Genomic DNA, 18547 nt, shown 5'->3' on the forward strand with positions numbered 1-18547 from the left:
AAATAATACCAGCTTTAAGTCTTTTGTAACTTTGGAGATATCATTGATGTACAAGTTGAACAGTTTTGGCCCCAGTATTGACCCCTGGGGAACTCTGCACGTAATATATGAACTTGCAGATGTGGGGGAAAAAGCAGGGCTCTTTTTGTCTTCTGGGGTCTAATGGTGGAATTAGACTCATAATTTGGGTCTAGAACAGAGCAAGTCGGGTGTGTTTTGCAATATCAGCAACTGAGACACATGGTTGACACACTGAGACAGTAGTGGAGACATTTGATTATACTGTCGGTCTCATTGATGAAAAGATTCACGTGCCTTGGATGTGCTGCCAATTACCTGCGAGGCTCTTGAACTTGTCTCAGCTTGTGACATGTCTTCAAGCTCATCGAGTTATGGACGTCCCCTTTGCCACCAAGTGAAGGACAGGGAGCTTTTTTGGGGGGGAAATTGTATTTTCTGCTGCTAGCATGAAAAGTCATGTTTCTGTGGCAAAACAAACTACACCCACAGTGACCCTTGACAACAAACATGCACTCTTGCTCCCTACAATAAAAGCAACAGCTCTACACGATACCAGTGGAAAAGCCTTGAAGATGTTGACAGCCGCAGAGAGGCAGAGGAAGAGGGGTGTGTGGTTAAGATGTTTTCAGCCCTTGAAATAGATACCCTCCCCCAGTGTGGGCCCTGTCTGCCAGGAGTACAAAGGAAGAGTCTTTCAGTCGCACGTTTGACAAGAAGACACGATTTAGTGAGATTAGATGTTCCCGTCCGTCACCAGGAGAATACTGCAACAACAGCAACCTACATTCTGACAATCACACTTGAATATAATTTGTGATAAACACAATATTAGGTACACCAACTAATACACTTTCCATACTGCTTGTCTTCATTAGTGCCACAGGTGAGCTGGAGCCTATTCCAGCTGACTTCGGGTGAAAGGTGGGGTGCACCCTGAACAAAGGTGTACAACTTTATCTACTAAACGTATATACGATATGCAGTATATATGATGATTGATGGATGCAGTATATCTAGCTACACTCCTGATGAAAATCTTAAAATCTGACTTTTTTTACATTAATTTGTATGACGTCCCTATCTGCAGTGTAGCGCATCAATGGTGACTTATACCCCCCTTGGTCCTGTGAGCCCAGTTGGTTCTGGTTAGATTTCGGTGTCCCGGTTCCAGTTCGTTGGTGAGGCCTATTATGCTCATTTTCGGCCACATGTAGAATCCTATAGAGCAGGTACACACAATAACCCACACAGAAAGATTTCCAGATGTTCCATTATCTGCTCCTATTCCAGCTGCATTTCCTTGGATTTCCAAAATGGTTTAATATATCCTTATTCTTTTTAAAAATTAAATTTATTCCACCCACAGATGACAAAAATTGCTCTGCATTAATTTATCTAGCCAAGGGATTGTGAGGTCTGATTTTTTCAAAGAGGCATTTTTGCAATGCAAATGTATTACTCTTTTGAGCGCATATTGTTTTGAGAAGCCAAACTCTTCAATGAAGTGATCCACCGACTAACATTCGTCATGACCAAAATCAGACCAGAACTCAGCTGAGGAGTAAGTCACCATTGAGGCACTACACTGTTGATTGGAATGTCATACAACTTCATGTCAGAAAATATGAACAATCAATTTAAAACTGCTTCAAACTAGTAGTTTGAAATAGCACTTCAAAATGTGAAAAGAAAAAAATCGGAGAATGAGACAAAATATTTTGAGCATTTTATTTTAGAAAAGACCAACTGTTCATTATCTACTTAAAAGAGGCTCTATTGCTGCACTTGCAGGCCCATAAGATATGAGGAAGTATGAGCAATAATACAATGGATTGCTTTGCATTAGCTCTTGCAGGCCAATAGAAATAAATACAACTATTTTGGATTTACAAATGTAGTAAATAATCTATCCAACCATCTTCTACGGCTTATTCAAGATTGAGTCACGAGGGCATCAGCCTAAGCAGGGAAGCCCAGATTTCTCCCTCTCCGGCCGCTTTGTCCGGCTCCTCCCGGTGGACCCCGAGGCATTCCCAGGCCAGATGAGAGACATAGCCTCCTGTCCTGGGTCTTCCCCGAGGCCTCCAACTGGTCGGGCATGCCCTGAACACCTCCCCAGGCAAGTGTCTGGGGGGCATCTTGACCAGATGCCCGAGCAACCTCTTCTGGCTCCTCTCAATGCAGAGGAGTTCTACTCATAGTTTCTCCCAGGTGACAGTGCTTCTCACCTTATCTCTAAGGGAGAGCCCAGCCACGCTCATTGAGAAAACTCATTTCGGCTGCTTGCACCCATGACCTTGTCCTTTCGGTCGGTAGGTAGAAGTAAATAATGTAATATATATCTGGCACAAAATATAAACAACTTTCATTGGTGTATATGTACAGCTGCCATCCACAGGGAGGTCATCGATTACAATCTAATATATTTCCACATTCATAAAGATCTTAGTGAGTTTTAATATAAAACACTGTTAAAATACATTATAAGTGCTGCCTCATGAAAAGGAATCATCAAAATAAAAAACAAAAAGAAACAAATGAATAACCGATGGACAGACAGACTATTAGTGTCTTAATAGTCCATATTTAACATGATAAAAAGTGAGTTATAAACATGAACTTTGCATAGTATGGGCAATAATGGACTGTTAATGTTCTTCTAGTTGCAAAGATAAAGGGACTGTTACATACTGGTTGTTTTTGTATAAAAGAGAGTACATCGCAAACAGCGCTCGTTTGTTGTTCCCACGTCAAACGTCTTCTCAGACGTCTGTGTCCAGTGGAGGACGGAAGTCTTTGCTGGGGGACAGTGAGTCCTGGCTGTGTGTGGAGCTGATGCCGGTGTCAGAGTCCGTGTCGGTCACATCGGAGGGGCACGAGCCGTGCTTGACCGTTACTACCTGAGTCTCTGCTTTCACGTTGACGGAAACAGGCATTTCGTCTGTGGCATCGGCCATTTGCAGCGAGTTGAGCTGAGTGGCCAACTGCCAGCACTCCTGGTCCCTGGAGATGAAGGTGGACTCGGACCAGTGGAGCTGCTTGTCCACTTCGGCCGTCTGGTTGTGGAGAGACACGCCTGCCAAGACACTGCGTCTCAGCTCCACCTGAATCCTCTCCAGTTCGGCGAGCAGAGACTCGTTAGCCTCAGAGGACGTACAAGGAGCAGCCTGTGCTTCTTCTTGATCATCTGCCATTCTCAGCTCTGCGTCAATGGCATGACCCAGCTGTGTGATAACCGCCTGGTGCCTCTGAAGCTGCAGCTCCAGCTGGTGGACACAGTTACTGGTGTGCAGGAACTCGTCAAGTTGCTCCGAGTCTAAAGTAGATCCACAAGCCTCAGACTCGCCTCCATCTTTATGCACTTGAAGCTGGTCCATCTCCAAATCAAGATTCCTCATTCGCTGGATTTGTTCCTGGATGGTGTGGTCCTGGTCGAGAATGAGCTGCACCATGCGGTCAATCTCTTCTGTGCCGGCGGACACTTTGCTGTCCTTATGGAGCTTCTCCAACTTCCGGAAGGCCTTCTTCACCACACGTTTCTGCTTGTCTATAGGCAGAGCCTGAGGGTTCTTGATGCATCTTGCAGCCTTGCTGTTGGTTCTGCTCTTTGGACCCTTCATAGCTCGCGGAGGCACAAAGTCACTGGTTTTGACCAGAACAAACTGGATGAAGGGTCTCTGGTCTCCCCAGGCGTGCCACAGCCTCAGAATCCTAGTGAGGGGCGGCAAGGCCCTCTCAAAGCCCTTCCAGCGCTCTACTAAACAGAAGTCCTTTGACTCACCGTTTAGGAGACGCTTGCTCTCTGGGATGGATCTGTGATCCTCTAATAATGCCTGTATCATGTCTGAACATGTGGTGTGCTTGGTCACTCCACAAACTACCTTATCCTCATTGCAGACGGTCACCTGAATCTCCTTCCCCGTCACAACCTCACTGTCTTTGCTCCTGTGAAACACAAGAAACAGTAACATCAAAGTCAGTTGTCAGTAGCCTTGAAACAGTCAAATTCAGCTTAAGACTACTTTCTTTAATAATAATAATAATAATAATAATAATAATAATAATAATAAACACTAGAAACTGACATATTTCTTCTACAGACAATGGCCTGTTTTATGCAATGTTTTGTTCTACTATGACGGCGACCCAATACATTGAGCAGGAAGTGACATCATGTATAGCCTTGCCTTCATCATATTAGTTTCTTACTCATCAGGGATGATCACTTTTAATGCTGTTTCAACCCTGAGAATCTCATTACCTTCTCATCTGGACCATCAAAACTGACCAACCCTACATGCCTAATAGGCCAGGGCTAATGTAGCATAGCTAATACACTGTATGATGTCCACATCAGGAACAACTAATCAAATAAGTCATTTGCAGACACTTCTATTGGATTTCTATGTTATACAAAAGCAGCTACACAAAAGACAAAACGTCTCCTACAACACACTTAACCTCCTTTAAATGTCAGCTGATGGCACAGTTCCATTTTGGTCCCACATGATGACACATGTTAAGGACGTTTAAGGAGGTAAAAGTGTTATTTGGTTGTAGTATGTGTACATACTACATAGTGTGCACATGGTAGTATGCATTACAGAGTACCCATTTGGTAGCATGCACTTGGTAGTACGTACTATACTGTATGCCGTTGGTGGTATGCACTTGATCGTACACATTATATATTGTACATTTAGTAGTATGTACATGATATTACACACTATGATGCACGCATTGGGAATTTATGAAGACTAATTAATGCAAGGGTGGCACGGCGGTCGAGTGGTTAGCGCGCAGACCTCACAGCTAGGAGACCAGGGTTCAATTCCACCCTCGGCCATCTCTGTGTGGAGTTTGCATGTTCTCCCCGTGTATGTGTGGGTTTTCTCCGGGTACTCCGGTTTCCTCCCACATTCCAAAAACATGCTAGGTTAATTGGCGACTCCAAATTGTCCATAGGTATGAATGTGAGTGTGAATGGTTGTTTGTCTATATGTGCCCTGTGATTGGCTGGCGACCAGTCCAGGGTGTACCCCGCCTCTCGCCCGAAGACAGCTGGGATAGGCTCCAGCACCCCCGCGACCCTCGTAAGGAAAAAGCGGTAGAAAATGAATGAATGAATGAATGACTAATGAATGCAATGGCATCACAATAAAAGAAGCCTAATGTGTTCATCACATGACAAGTGATGACCTATGTCGGTTGATACTGGTATTGGAAATGAAGTGCTGGACGATATCGGATATCAATAAGAAATCAAGTATCAAGGATCTCTACTCTATAGTATTAGTTTAGTAGTGTGTGCAGTCGTCCCTCCTGTTTGACTTTAAAAAGTTTTTAACATTATTAGAGCGCTGTAGACATGCAACAAAATGCAGTAACAATGACATGGCTGTGATTGAACGTTATCTTCATTGAAAAACTAAGTGCTTCAATAAGCGGACTGCTAGGAAAGACGAGGAAAGACCATTCATCTTGAAGGTGCTGTAATCAATTGTTACGGTGGGGCGAGGCAACCCCTCTGAAGATGATACCATCAAGTGATCTTATCTGGAAGGTATTCTCACAATGCTGCATCTTCTCTGTGTTTCATTTCCCACGTGGACGTAAAGCAAAGTGTTGAACAAGCCCTGAGGAATGCCACAGGTATGCAGCAATGCTAGTTAATGGTTACGTGGACTCTAGGAGGGAGGCGAGCTTGCAAAAGCAAATAGCTGTGCTACGCTCTCAACAAACAAATGCTGCACGCCTCCAACATTCAGCGGGATGACTTTGACCTTCTGACAAAAAGAGTCCTGTGTCTTTTAGCAAAGTACACCCGGTATGAGTGATTCATTAGGCATCTAAAGACAGTAAAATATATATTTTTATTTGTTATTTATTTAAGTTCTGCTTTGTGTTTGACACCACTGAATATGCCATTATTAATAGCTGTATCCATTTTACTGTATAAGCAAGGTATGAACACTGGCCCCAAGATTAGGTAGCTTTATCACCAATATGTAGACGTTTACCTTATATGGCTACTTTTAGAAATTCCCTTGTTAGCCAGTAAGATAAAATACCAAGATGAGTGGGCAGCTAAGCAGGAAGAGAGTACAGTGAGTGAGGGAAACACCTGTATTTGTCCTCAATCACAATCACCAACATCCTGAAGCACCCCCCCCCCCCCCCCCCCCCCCAGCAACCCTGGCCTGAGCGGAGTGAGACAGGAAGTAGAAGAATGTCCCTCACTCCAGGCCTCATTGTATTTTTTTTTACATTGTAATGTGGCTGGGTTGCACAGTGGTCTAGTGGTTAGCGTACAGACTTCACAGCTAGGAGACCTGAGTTCAATCCCACCATCGGCCATCTCTGTGTGGAATTTGCATGTTCTCCCTGTGCATGCCGGTTTGGTGACTCAAAATCCATAGGACCATAGGTATGAATGTGAGTGTGAATGGTTGTTTGTCTTATGTGCCCAGTCCAGGGTGTACAGCTGGGATAGTCTCTAGCTCCAGCGACCCTCGTGAGGATAAGTGGTAGAAAATGAATGTAATGTGGCTGTGTTAACACATGCATGAATGATTGCATAGACATCAACGATAAAGTTAGCATGGGTTTTTTAATGAAGACAATTTGATTCATCCTACTCCTTTTCGGATATGATGAATTGTGCACAAGTAAATGTTGTTCCTTGTAACCGGTAATAAGGTGGCATGTCTTATGGTAAGCATGCTCAAAACTAATAAAACATTTCCAGAACCAAAAAGCAGGCCCGGTGTTCCCTAAAGAAGGCTAGGTGCTGTAGGCCTTCAGCATGGTGATGCATGACGACATTCCACATTGATAGTTTGGGATTAGGATGCACTCCCAGGTGATGCAGATGAGGGTTGCCCTCAAAATTCGACAGCAACGCCAAACATTCTCAATGCTGTGGAATAAAAATAAATAGAATGTTCTTGCCTGTGTGTGACTTTGTAACACTTAAATGGAACTGAGGAAACCTGATCTTCTCGCACTCCTGCTTGACCTCATCCAGCCAAGTCAAGAAGAGCACAGGATGTTGACACTTCCCGCTGGCTCATAAATCCTTTCAAGTTAAAGGAGAGACATGCTGGTGGTTTCAAACCATTCATAACATTTAGAATCAACGGGAAATTATTTGTATTTAAGCTGCCACAAATGCTAGAAATCCTTAACTGCAAAACAAAGACTACAACTATTACATGGTGGAGGACAGGCGGTGCTTCCTGTGGTGTTATCTGGGAGGGGATGACGGAAATAACATATTTTTTTATCTGGATGTTTATCACCGGGATGAGTTGCGCTGTGATCTCCGAGCACAGACAAAACACACCTCCTCCCTCCTTATCTAACAACAACTGCAGTAGAACCACTACACTGTAGCAGCAACCACGTTACTACACTTCAGCAGCATCACGACAATTTGGCAACAACAATACAACCACTATGATGTAGCAACAAGAGTTGCCAGATTTCATTCATTCTTATACTACATTTTTATTGACGACTAGCACATCTAACACCCACCCACAACTTTCCTAATGATAACGGTGAGTTAGTATATCTTATTATTGCTTATGATGTCAACTATATTGGGTAATACATGTGTAAAGGTGACTGTAGGGGTGCTATTTCATGTGTACAGGGCTCTAAAAATTGTAAAAACTGTAGTCAGAAAGTCACAATTCTAACCCCAACTCCAACCATTTAACCAAAACTGTAACCTAACTGCAACCCTAAGCCAAACACCACCCGCAGGTCTATCCCCAGCTCAAAAACCCCAACCTCAGGCTTAGCACTAACCCTAACCCCACTACTAAGCACAAACCCAACCTATCTCAAAATCCTTTCCTTAACCATTTACATTTTCTCTAGTAGCTAAGTACAATACAAGAGTCAAATATATATATATATATATATATATATATATATATATATATATATATATATATATATTTTTTTTTTTTTTTTTTTTTGTTACGTATAGAGATACTAGATACTACAACACAGAACTTTCCCAATGCAAATGGTGAGTTATTATGTCTTATTCGTGCTTATGATGTCAACTATATTGGGTAATAAACGTGTAAAGGTGACTGTAGGGGTGTTATTTGTTATGTGTACAGAGCTCTGTAAAAATGGTAAAAACTGTAGAAATGTTTGCTATTCTCTAACTACGAAAATATCATATTTATTAATATTGAATTCTACATTGTGGGAATTCAATTATTCAATTAGTGCGATAGGGTCTGGAAGAAATTTACTGCGATAAATGAGGGAGGACTGTACACAAAAAAATTACATGGCCTTGTTTTTTTTGTGTTTTGTTTTGGTGGTGGTGGTGTGTGTGGGGGGGGGGTGTCAGCTAATTTAAAAAGCCACAGTAGCTGCAGACATCAAGAGGTTGAGGGGGCCAGTTCATGAAAGTGGAAATTGCTGCTGCAAATTCAACAAGTGTTGCTGACAATGCTGACTGTCAAGCTGCAGGAAAATGTGGGGAAACACATTTCAGTAGTAATTACACAGCAGACAAACACTGCTCTCACACAAGTACAATGCCAATACAATGCATGGAAATACATTGCATCACATACATTATACATACATACAAGTCAAGGCATCCACACAACAATGGAACACAATACAATTATTAGAAATGTAATTAGGTCATTAGCTTAACATGCTATAGAAACTTACACCTTTATCTAAATGACCCACTTTTTAACCATTTAACCCACTTTTAAGCTGGGAAGTACCTGATACACAGTGATACATGCGTAAATGGAGGGTGTTTTTTTTTTTTTTAATCTTACCTGTTTTTCAGTCGGGCTTTCAGGAAGTTCTTCCCGAACGGTGCCATGATCAGGAGGAATAAAGCACTAGCAAGTCCAACAAGCCTCACAGCTCCAGCATGGCAGCACCGCAAGTACTTTGCTGCCAGAGAAGAAAAAAGAAAAGTTGGTGTGTTGTCCCGGCAGGAACTTAAATCAGTCAGGCCGGCCTTTTGGAGGAGGAAGAGGGGGAGGCGGGAGGGGGACGAGCCTTGCTGGGAGGATTCACTGGTGCAACACTGCCCCCATACACTTCCATGGCTGATTTAGGTACTGCAACTAGTGTACCTGCTTGTCTTAATAATGTGCTCTGTAAAAATAAAAAAATGATAATAATACTTAATTAAACAATATTATATATTTTCTTTTAGGCCCCTGACCCCAGTGAGGACAAGCAGTACAGAAAATGTATGGATGGGCTTTGTTTGACATTATCTTCATTGGCTGATACAGGAAACACTTCATTTTCATCATTAGCATTTGTAAAAATTTACTAAAAAAAATTGTCCATATAAAATAGATGTATAAAATATATTTCTATGTATAATTTAAACTAACTTTGTGCGCTTTAACAAAAAGGGCATAAGGTATAAATCAGTATAAATATATATAAAGCATTCATTCCTTCAATTTCTACTGCTTATCCTCACGAGGGTAGTGGGTGTGCTGGAGCCTATCCCAGCTGTCTTTGGGTGAGAGGCGGGGTACACTCTGGACTGGTCGCCAGCCAATCACAGGGCACATATAGACAAACAACCATTCACACTCACATTCATACCTATGGACAATTTGGAGTCGCCGATTAACCTAGCATGTTTTTGGAATGTGGGAGGAAACCGGAGTACCCGGAGAAAACCCACGCATGCACGGGGAGAACATGCAAACTTTGCAAAAAATGCAAATTCTGAGATGGCCGAGGGTGGAATCAAACACGGGTCTCCTAGCTTTGTGGCCTGCGCACTAACCACTCGTTTACCATGCAGACCATATATAAAGCAATTGTTGGAAAAAAATCAATAGGGCTCTTGCTCAGACAAAAATCCTAAACCCTAAAGAGATTGAAGGGGGAAGGAAAACACAAAAATGGTACCCTCGGGTACCTCACTGATTTTGTATTGGCAATCATTCGAATGCTATGAAAAGTATATGACATGCATAATTCTATGAGGCTGCACAGTGGTCTTGGGTTAGCATGCTGGCCTCACAGGCTGAGGGTTTGAATCTCCGTTGGAGCATCTCATTGTGGACCTTGTGTGTTCTCGTCCTGACCCTATGAGGACAAGGACTATAGAAAAAGAAAGAATGAATAATCTTCTAATCAACAGGCTGTGAAAAGTCCACAGGTGACAAGACACATGACAATAATTGCTACATTGTGAATGAATCATCATCAACCTGTTGGTGTGAAACCAGACAAAAGTGCAGTGAGGATGATGATGATGCTGCATTGGATTACACAGGGGCAAGAAACAACCGCCCCACCACCCCACCACCGCCGCTGGCACCCCTTCTACCGCATCTTCAGACGTGGGACCGTGCGCACCCTTGATGTAAGACGCTAATAAAAGTGAAGATGATGACGGCAACGTGACGCCTGATGACAGAGCTCCATGAAGACATGGCTGCAGGAGGGGCTGGGGGGGGGTGCAATGTGGTGACATCACGCTAGCTTGTATATAGTGGGGGAATGGAGACTGCTGCACCTCATATCATCCCAGCAGCAGCAACAGCAGGAAGGTCTCCTCACCACCCGTCTGACCTTTCACCCTATGGACTAACAAATTCTCACTTGGGCCGTATCATACAAACCGTGGGATTTTCCTTTTGACTGTAGATCTTTTTCCTTTAGATTTTTGTTTTGGTTGTTTTTTCCTGGGCAAGATGCTGGCTCACTTTGTGTGTGTGCTTCTTCTGTGCTTCACCTGTGGTGGACTATGTGCAGGTATGACTTTAAAGGTTGCGGTATTTGTCGTAAAAACTTGCAGAATGCAGCATCTTAAGTCTGCAGGATATTAATAATAGATTTGCTTACCAGGCCTGCTCATGTAAAGTGTAAGCAAAAATAGGGCTTATTTTCTATGTATGACAGTAACTAGAAACCTCTTAAGGTACACACTCTAATGGGAAAACCATTAATGACACTGAGAGGTATCCATTTCAAATACTTTTATTAGTGTGGATGTAGTTTGCACTGTATCAAGAGAGCTTGTTGTAATGTTTCAGTTGGCTATTCAGAACATATTTCATAATAAATGAATACTTCTCTGACCAAATCATGTCAAATATACACCAAAAAAAGTCAAAATATAATAATAATGTCCGAGTATGTCAATGAAAGGTCATTTCTACCACAGTGACATTTTAATACATGTATTATTTTGGAAAAATAAGGACATAAAACATCATTATCAACTATTAGTATCAATATTTCAGCTTTTTCATGTTATACTGCACCTTCTGCTCTACTTTTCCAATTTTTGGGGTTTAATTATAGTATTTCTACATTCTTCTATGGGCCAATAAAAGAGCCATGGGGCACACATAGCAAGCACAACTGTCTATGTTGCAAACAAACAATGGCAATTAAAGAGAGAACAATCGTGTTATTGCAGCTTGAACTAAGCGATGCATGACAAGAGTCATTTTTATTGCAAATGATGATCCAAAATCCAAGGACAAAGTGCTTGCAAAGTTGTCTGTAGTGACTCTGATGGAGTCGTACACACAGGAAATACTATAACAAGCTGACCAATCACAGCCTGAGCCTTTGAATGTGCACGTCATTCGTACCTGGAGAGTATTAATTTAAAAGTAGAAAAAAATGCATTCAAGTTGGCAGGTCTTCCAATGAAGATGCGATTGAATTTCTAAATTACAAGGATTTTTTCTACTTTAATTAATGAGCTGCATCACAAAGTAATGCTGCTATTTTACTCATGGACTCATGTCGTTGGCATGGTGACCTACAGTATCTCCTCGCGTTCTCTGTCCCCCGGCAAGTTCCATTGACCAGGGCAAACTGGCTGCACTGTCCTGGTTCAAACCACTGATGGCCAACTACCATTCATGTGATCCAGGAAGAAAAGCGATTATATTAATTTTTCACTTCCTTTCCTGGCTTTTTGTTGTTGTTTTTTCCTTTAATGTCTGCTAATCAAATGGCTGCAATGTAGGTGGCTTTTTGAATTATAGTGTTGGCAAAAAGCCAAAGAAAAAGCAAAACATACATACTGATTTAATCCTCTGATGCTTGCCTAGTTGAAGTCTCGTAAAATTGGGGATGTTATGCACAAATTTCCAAATGTCTTGGGAGTTTAGAGGGCAGAGTTTTCCTGAAAATAACAATAAAATATTTCCCAGGACTATAAATGTATGAAATACACATTTTTTGCTGACTTTTTGATGCTTCTACTTCTACGATGGCCTTTTCTAGACCATGTTCTCTATCATGGATCTGAAATTTTGCTTCATTTTAGCCATACATTTACAATAACAATAAACAATAATCAACCAAAGATGAGCCTGTATGTCATTTTTGCATGCACACTTCACCACTGTGTTGCAGTTGAATTCCTCACAAATAAAATGAAGAAAATTAACTAAGTTGTAATCTGTCACACTTGGCCTGAATGTTTCATTCTGCTTTCTCCTCTCCAACACCAGATGTGGACCAGGAACAGCGAGCATTAGAAGAAGAGCTCCTCAGCAGCTTGTTCGCCTCCAAGGTACAACGCTGCTGGCACCTGTCTCTCTCTCTCGCTCTCACACTTACACACATTTGCAGTGAGCTAGAACATACTGTAGCACATGTTTCATCAAATTGTACGGCCATGTTGGATTCTTACTGCCTCAGGGTGTTGTGCAGATGATTGAGTTCATTTAATGTAACATGGAGGGCAGTCAGGTGGACTGCAGAGGAGAAGAAACATGTGGTGTGATGTCAGCTTCCTGTCACATGGGATAGACTTGTACCCATGTTCAAGGGAGAGACGGTGTGACTTGGATGAAGGTACTCATTGATGTTCTTCTTGTCATCCGAAAATTATTTTAAACAATTGTGAAGCGGCTCACTTCAAAAGTGGCGTCACACTGCTCTTGGTTCCAACATCCACCCACATGCTCCTGGTAGGAGATGTTGCGGCAAGTCCTCCACAAACTGCCATAACCACAGGGCTTTCTCTCTTTTTTCTTAAAATTAATCATTGGTTCAGAAAACATTGACTCCTCTTCCTCAATATTTACTTATGTAAACACGTGACAGAACACTTTACATTCACAGTTATAAGTCAAATTATATTGTAATATGAATTATCACATAACAGATCAAAATCAAACCAAAAATCCGAATCGGGCATCATACCCTGCATTGTGAACATAACCTGTGAACCCACGCTGGAAGGGGGAGGGGGGGGGGCAAAGCTGAAGCTGAAACTTGTGCACTGTGTTTCTGCATGCAGATCTTTGCTACAAACTGGCAAAAACTGTTACTAAATAGTTGTAATTGACACATAATTGGCACTTCTGGTCACGTGATAGCGATGAGGGGGGGAAGGGGTGGTGACGTTTTCTGAAAGCAGTGGTTTGCTGACACAGCAACATGCCAGATAAAAAAAATAAAATACAGTTTTAGGACATCCACAATGCCCTTTCTGTGTGGATGAAAGGCCAAAGCGATAAAATACTTGGTTGTTTTTACCTAAAAACATCCACATGTGGACAGCCCCTAAAGTGGGAAGGGGAGTGTAATCGTTGTGAACACTGTATGCCCTCTAATTGAGTCGTAAACACACAAGACATAATGACATGTATACATCTTGGCAGGTATGCAGTATACAGTTTTGTACCTTCAAAACATCACCTCATCAAAGCATGTTCCAGTACTGGAAGATGTTGTGTCAATTGATTTGCGAAACAGCGCCCTCAGCTGGATTTATCAGGTTCTACCATAAAACCCCCCCAAAATATTTTCAATTCAACCCAGAGAAAAGAAATCTGTGAGTACATGGGGGCTAAATTGGGATAGTCTACTGTACAAACATCATGAGACCTCCATTAGAATGTCTTCATGGGATTTTTAATCATCTTAATAGCCATGGCGAGGCTGGAATGCTGACCTCCATGGTGATGTCGCCTTTGTTATGTCTCCATGAAGATGTTGCAGCCTTTACTGGTGGTGTCTATTCATCCTCATGTCTCCATGCGCCCCATGTTTCCACAGCAATATCTTCAGACCTTGCCACCTTCATCCTGGTGCTTCTTGAGTGGTGAAGTGGTTCAATGTCTCTATGCTTCACTGGTGTTGTTGCCCTCATCCTGTCCACAGTGAATCATGATGTTGTCTCCATGATGATGACTTCATTATAGTGTCCCCATGTTTCCACAGTGATGTATCTCTGGGGTCTCACTGGTATCTTCACGGAGACAGTTGTGTCTCCAATAAGTAGACCTCCCCAGAGAAATGGATGTCACTGTGATGGATCTCCATCACATGTCTCCATACTGAAGTGGACACATCCATGACAGATATCTGTCATTTTCAACATATGCTGATGTTGCCTTGTGTTTATGATATTTTCACTATGGTAATGTCTTCATCATCCTTCATAACATCTATCTGCTCTACCTTAGTGCTTCTTCGGTCAACGTTTATCGCCATAATCTTTTCATCATATGGTCAGGCCACTTTCTGATTTTTCTATTATTATTATTGTTATGCGTTCATGTACGGTACACAAGTTAAATAAAGCAATAATAATAAATAACTTCATGTTTCTTTCTCTTGTGCTGTGCAGCTGAAACAGAGCCAGCAGAATGCCCCCTACTGGCGCCTGTCACTGGACAACCTGTGCAGGTTAGTGAGTGGGCTCCGGCAGGAGGCGTGGAGGAGCAGCGAGGAAGAGCAAGAAGAGGAGGTAGAGGAGCAACTGAAGGAATGGAGTCTCCAGAGGCTGGATGAGCTCTACAGGCTGCAGCACATCTGCCGAGCACAGCAGAGCCAGGAGGGCTTGGTGAGTCGTATTTCTATTCATATAATTCATATTCATATAATATAATAATATTTCTATTCAATGCAGATGCACGTATAGGACACATAAAACATATAAAACATGGTGGGATTAAATACTGTGCGTGAGAGACCTGAAAGATCACTGTCAACTGTTTGTGTTTGGGCAGCAACGCCACGGTTCCCTGGAATATACGTTGGAGAACATCGAGGCTCCGCTAAAGCGAAAGTCTCCCTACATCCTGAAGAGACATACATCTCACAGCGCCAAGTCTCGGAGGCCGTACATCTTGAAACGAAGAGCAATTTACTGATATCCATAGCATTCCACCCACCCCCTCCCAACACTCTTGATGGCTTATCTTCCTGCCATGATTGTGTCTTATTTCACCCGCCACCCTTGCCATGACCTTGTTTTATCCCTTTTGACCAAATTGGACCCTTGCCTTGTTGGCATGCCACTCTTGCGAGGTCGTCAAAATAAAATGTAAGCATCACACTAAAGGATAAGCTATATTTATTTACTCTATTTCTTCACAGTCTATTTTTTGGTTTCTGTCCATCATTAAAGGATCCATGGTATAAAAGTGAGCGTCGTTGTCTTTCCTCTCACTGCTAAAGTGGTGCCAGATAATACATGACTTTGTTTTCAGTGTGACACCTTGACACGTCTCGACCACATCAGAGAGGATGCACTGAGAAGAGTGCTTTCCAACCGCCTCTCTTTATTTCTGCATGGAAAATACCAGCCCTGAAGGCTCCGGGCTTTTTTGACCTTGGATTTGTTTGGGTTTTTTTTATCCCAACAGAAAATAATAGTGAGAGAAGGAATCCCGAACAGGAGTCACATTTCCGCTTTCATACACCTTAATACGGAGAAACCTTGGTGTATTTTAAAATGTAAATACATGATGAATGGATGGGATGAATGTTTTCCTTCAGTGAAGTTGTGATTCTTGATGTTGACTCTTCCCAAAGACACAATGTGGTAGTGAAATCAACCGCCACCACCACCTCCCTGTTTTGCCATGAGTTTTTTCTTCAATTCTCATCTCAATAACCCATAATGGAAGCAAAGAAAATCACAAGTGTCAGCATTTTGCCAAAGAAGGTGAGAAACAAAACCTAAGCCTATCATCCATCCTCACATTGACATTTGTAACTTGATTGACATTACAGGACAGCCAGTCTAATATTATAATAATACTTATATATATTATATGCACTATGCACTATGGGGTCTCTGAAGTGGGAGCAGAACTTTCTTTGTCACTATATGTCTCGTCAGATTTGTCATCCATGGCTGAGCTAATGCAGGTAATGTCTAATCAATGTCTCATTACTGATGCCCAGAGAACACAATACTACATATGACTTGTCTTTCAATATTTTTGACTAATAATAGGCAAAGGCCAAACGTGAAACAACAATCATTCATTCATTTTTTAAGAACAAGTCAGGGCAGGGCTGCACGGTGGACGAGTGGTTAGCGTGCAGGCCTCACAGCTAGGAGACCCGAGTTCAATTCCACCCTGGACCATCTCTGTGTGGAGTTTGCATGTTCTCCCTGTGGTACTCCGGTTTCTTCCCACATTCCAAAAACATTCTAGGTTAATTGGTGACTCCAAATTGTCCATAGGTATGAATGTGAGTGTGAATGGTTGTTTGTCTATATGTGCCCTGTGATTGGCTGGCGACCAGTCCAGGGTGGCGACCCCGCCTCTCGCTTGAAGACAGCTGGGATAGGCTCCAACACCCTTGCGACCCTCGTGAGGATAAGCGGTAGAAAATGAATGAATGAATGAAAGTCAGGGCAAGTGAGCGATGTTTGAACTTCACAATAGTGAGGGAGACTGATTGGTACTGACTGGATTGATATGGGTATTGGCCGATACTGCAATATTAGTATCTTACCAGAAGTGAGAAATTTGTATTGGGTTAGTTATCTTTGAATGTCATGTGACAAAGTACCATCTTATGGAGCTAAATGAGATCACCAAAGAAACAGATCTCATTTTGACATTACAAACTACTACCATAACAATAAATATATGATTGTATTTAGCTTTACTATAGTACCCGCTCTTATCAGATTGTGTAGGCGTACCTAATTAAGTGGCTTTGTGAGTGAATGTGACCATTGGCAGCCGGCAGATGGCAGTGTTGTATTAAGTCATCCAGTGGTTTGTACAGCCTGATCAAGAAAAAGAAAAAAAAAGCATAAAATTGAAGAAATGATGCTTGGGTGCTTAATTTCAAGCTAATACATTTTTTCTGAGCCAACTGAACACATTTCAAACCTTGAAAAGCCAACATCCAAGGCAATTAATTCAAGCATATGCAACTATTTCAACCTTGCCAAACCATAATGAAGTCAATTAAAAACAGTTTGAAAGGAACTCAATATTTCTTCCATATATTAATATATAGTATATATATTCATATTGATTCTACATATTTTTCTGCAACCAAGCAGCTGATCAAGTCATCATTAGTTCATGCTGCCTCCGTGTCTGTAATGTGGATCATGATGGTGAAAAGGTCAAACTACTCTCTAACAGGATGATGTTTGCGTTTGGCCGTAGAGCGACGACATGTCCACGTATGAGCACCGTTTCATTCCAGCATGTTCTCGATAAAAGACAAGCGGCTGTCATGTGAGCGGCCGATAAACGTCACGCCTCTGCGGTTCAAATGCTTCAATAATTAAAATCATTTTTCCATGTAGGGACACTTTTATTAGCGACGTCAGTAAGCCACCTCCAGGCGATAAATGCTCTTGACTTCCATATTAAAATATGGAGATTTTTGAATTCTTCAAAAAGACAAATTGACAAAGTCAGACTGAATCCCTGCTATTTTCTTTCCCATCTCAGAAAGTTACTTTTCAAAGAGATTTATTTTGCCTTCCCTCAACTGAAAAGACTTTGGTTTATCTTCAGAAAAAAAAAGTTGGAAAGAAGAATGTACTGAATGTAAGTTTAGGTTATATTAAAGGTTATTGGAAGTCTCCAGGAAATATAAGTCACATTATCTGTTTTTTTACAGTAGAATTAACAAGAACCAAGAACTCAATAGTCATAACAGTGCTGGTATGTTCTGTGTTGCTGCTGACCCTCCCTGTTCTTGCGCTGGAACAGGATACTGGATTCTGCATCAGTGGTCACCAACCTTTTTGAGCCCAAGATCCCAGGTCTCGACCATGAACCTCGGTTAGCTTATTGACTCTTGGTGTCTACATTTAGACTTTTTGGCATGTTTTTTGTTTAATTTTGTTTCTGTAGTGTCCCTTGGGCCAATGACAAATGATCCATAGGGGCCATCCACGGCTCATGGCTTGTTGACTTCCTCTTGCAGTCAGTCTTAATGAGCCACGTTACCACAGCTTGAGGATTTTTGCATGTGCACATTACGCAATGCTTGTGGGTTTTGGGACCAGGTTCAGGGCTGGGGCTGGCGGGGTGCATGCCCGTAGAGGAGCACGGGCAAGTTCAGGGGTTAAAGTGTGTAAGTCACTGATATGATATTACATTTATTTTTCCAAATATTAATAATATCAATATTAAAATATATAATATACGAGTGGTTAGCGCGCAGACCTCACAGCTAGAAGACCAGGGTTCAATTCCACCCTCGGCCATCTCTGTGTGGAGTTTGCATGTTCTCCCCGTGCATGTGT

At 42.0% G+C, this 18547-nt stretch overlaps 2 protein-coding genes across 2 annotated transcripts; one reads left to right on the top strand and one right to left on the bottom strand.

Moving 5' to 3' along the window:
- Positions 1-222: 222 nt before the first annotated feature.
- Positions 223-9033, bottom strand: rassf9 (Ras association domain family member 9). Its single transcript, XM_058075085.1, has 2 exons — positions 8847-9033; positions 223-3966 (listed from the first exon to the last, which is right to left on the bottom strand). The coding sequence occupies exons 1-2, from the start codon at positions 8891-8893 to the stop codon at positions 2784-2786; spliced, it is 1230 nt and encodes a 409-aa protein (XP_057931068.1). The 5' UTR covers positions 8894-9033; the 3' UTR covers positions 223-2783.
- Positions 9034-10593: 1560 nt separating this feature from the next.
- Positions 10594-15399, top strand: nts (neurotensin). The gene is made up of 4 exons (XM_058075086.1): positions 10594-10806; positions 12528-12589; positions 14657-14872; positions 15039-15399. Exons 1-4 carry the CDS (start codon positions 10746-10748, stop codon positions 15180-15182), a joined length of 483 nt encoding a protein of 160 aa, XP_057931069.1. The 5' UTR covers positions 10594-10745; the 3' UTR covers positions 15183-15399.
- The last annotated feature ends 3148 nt before the right edge of the window (positions 15400-18547 follow it).

Source organism: Doryrhamphus excisus, chromosome 6 (genome assembly GCF_030265055.1).
Source record: "Doryrhamphus excisus isolate RoL2022-K1 chromosome 6, RoL_Dexc_1.0, whole genome shotgun sequence".
Taxonomy (NCBI): Eukaryota; Metazoa; Chordata; class Actinopteri; order Syngnathiformes; family Syngnathidae; genus Doryrhamphus; species Doryrhamphus excisus.

Excerpts from the sequence above, each read along its gene's own strand:
- rassf9 (XM_058075085.1), bottom strand. The coding sequence starts at position 8,893 with ATGGCACCGTTCGGGAAGAACTTCCTGAAAGCCCGACTGAAAAACAG. Across the intron at positions 3,967-8,846 it reads AAAGCCCGACTGAAAAACAG|GAGCAAAGACAGTGAGGTTG; the intron begins GTAAGATTAAAA and ends TGTGTTTCACAG.
- nts (XM_058075086.1), top strand. The coding sequence starts at position 10,746 with ATGCTGGCTCACTTTGTGTGTGTGCTTCTTCTGTGCTTCACCTGTGGT. Across the intron at positions 12,590-14,656 it reads GCAGCTTGTTCGCCTCCAAG|CTGAAACAGAGCCAGCAGAA; the intron begins GTACAACGCTGC and ends TGTGCTGTGCAG. Across the intron at positions 14,873-15,038 it reads AGCAGAGCCAGGAGGGCTTG|CAACGCCACGGTTCCCTGGA; the intron begins GTGAGTCGTATT and ends GTGTTTGGGCAG.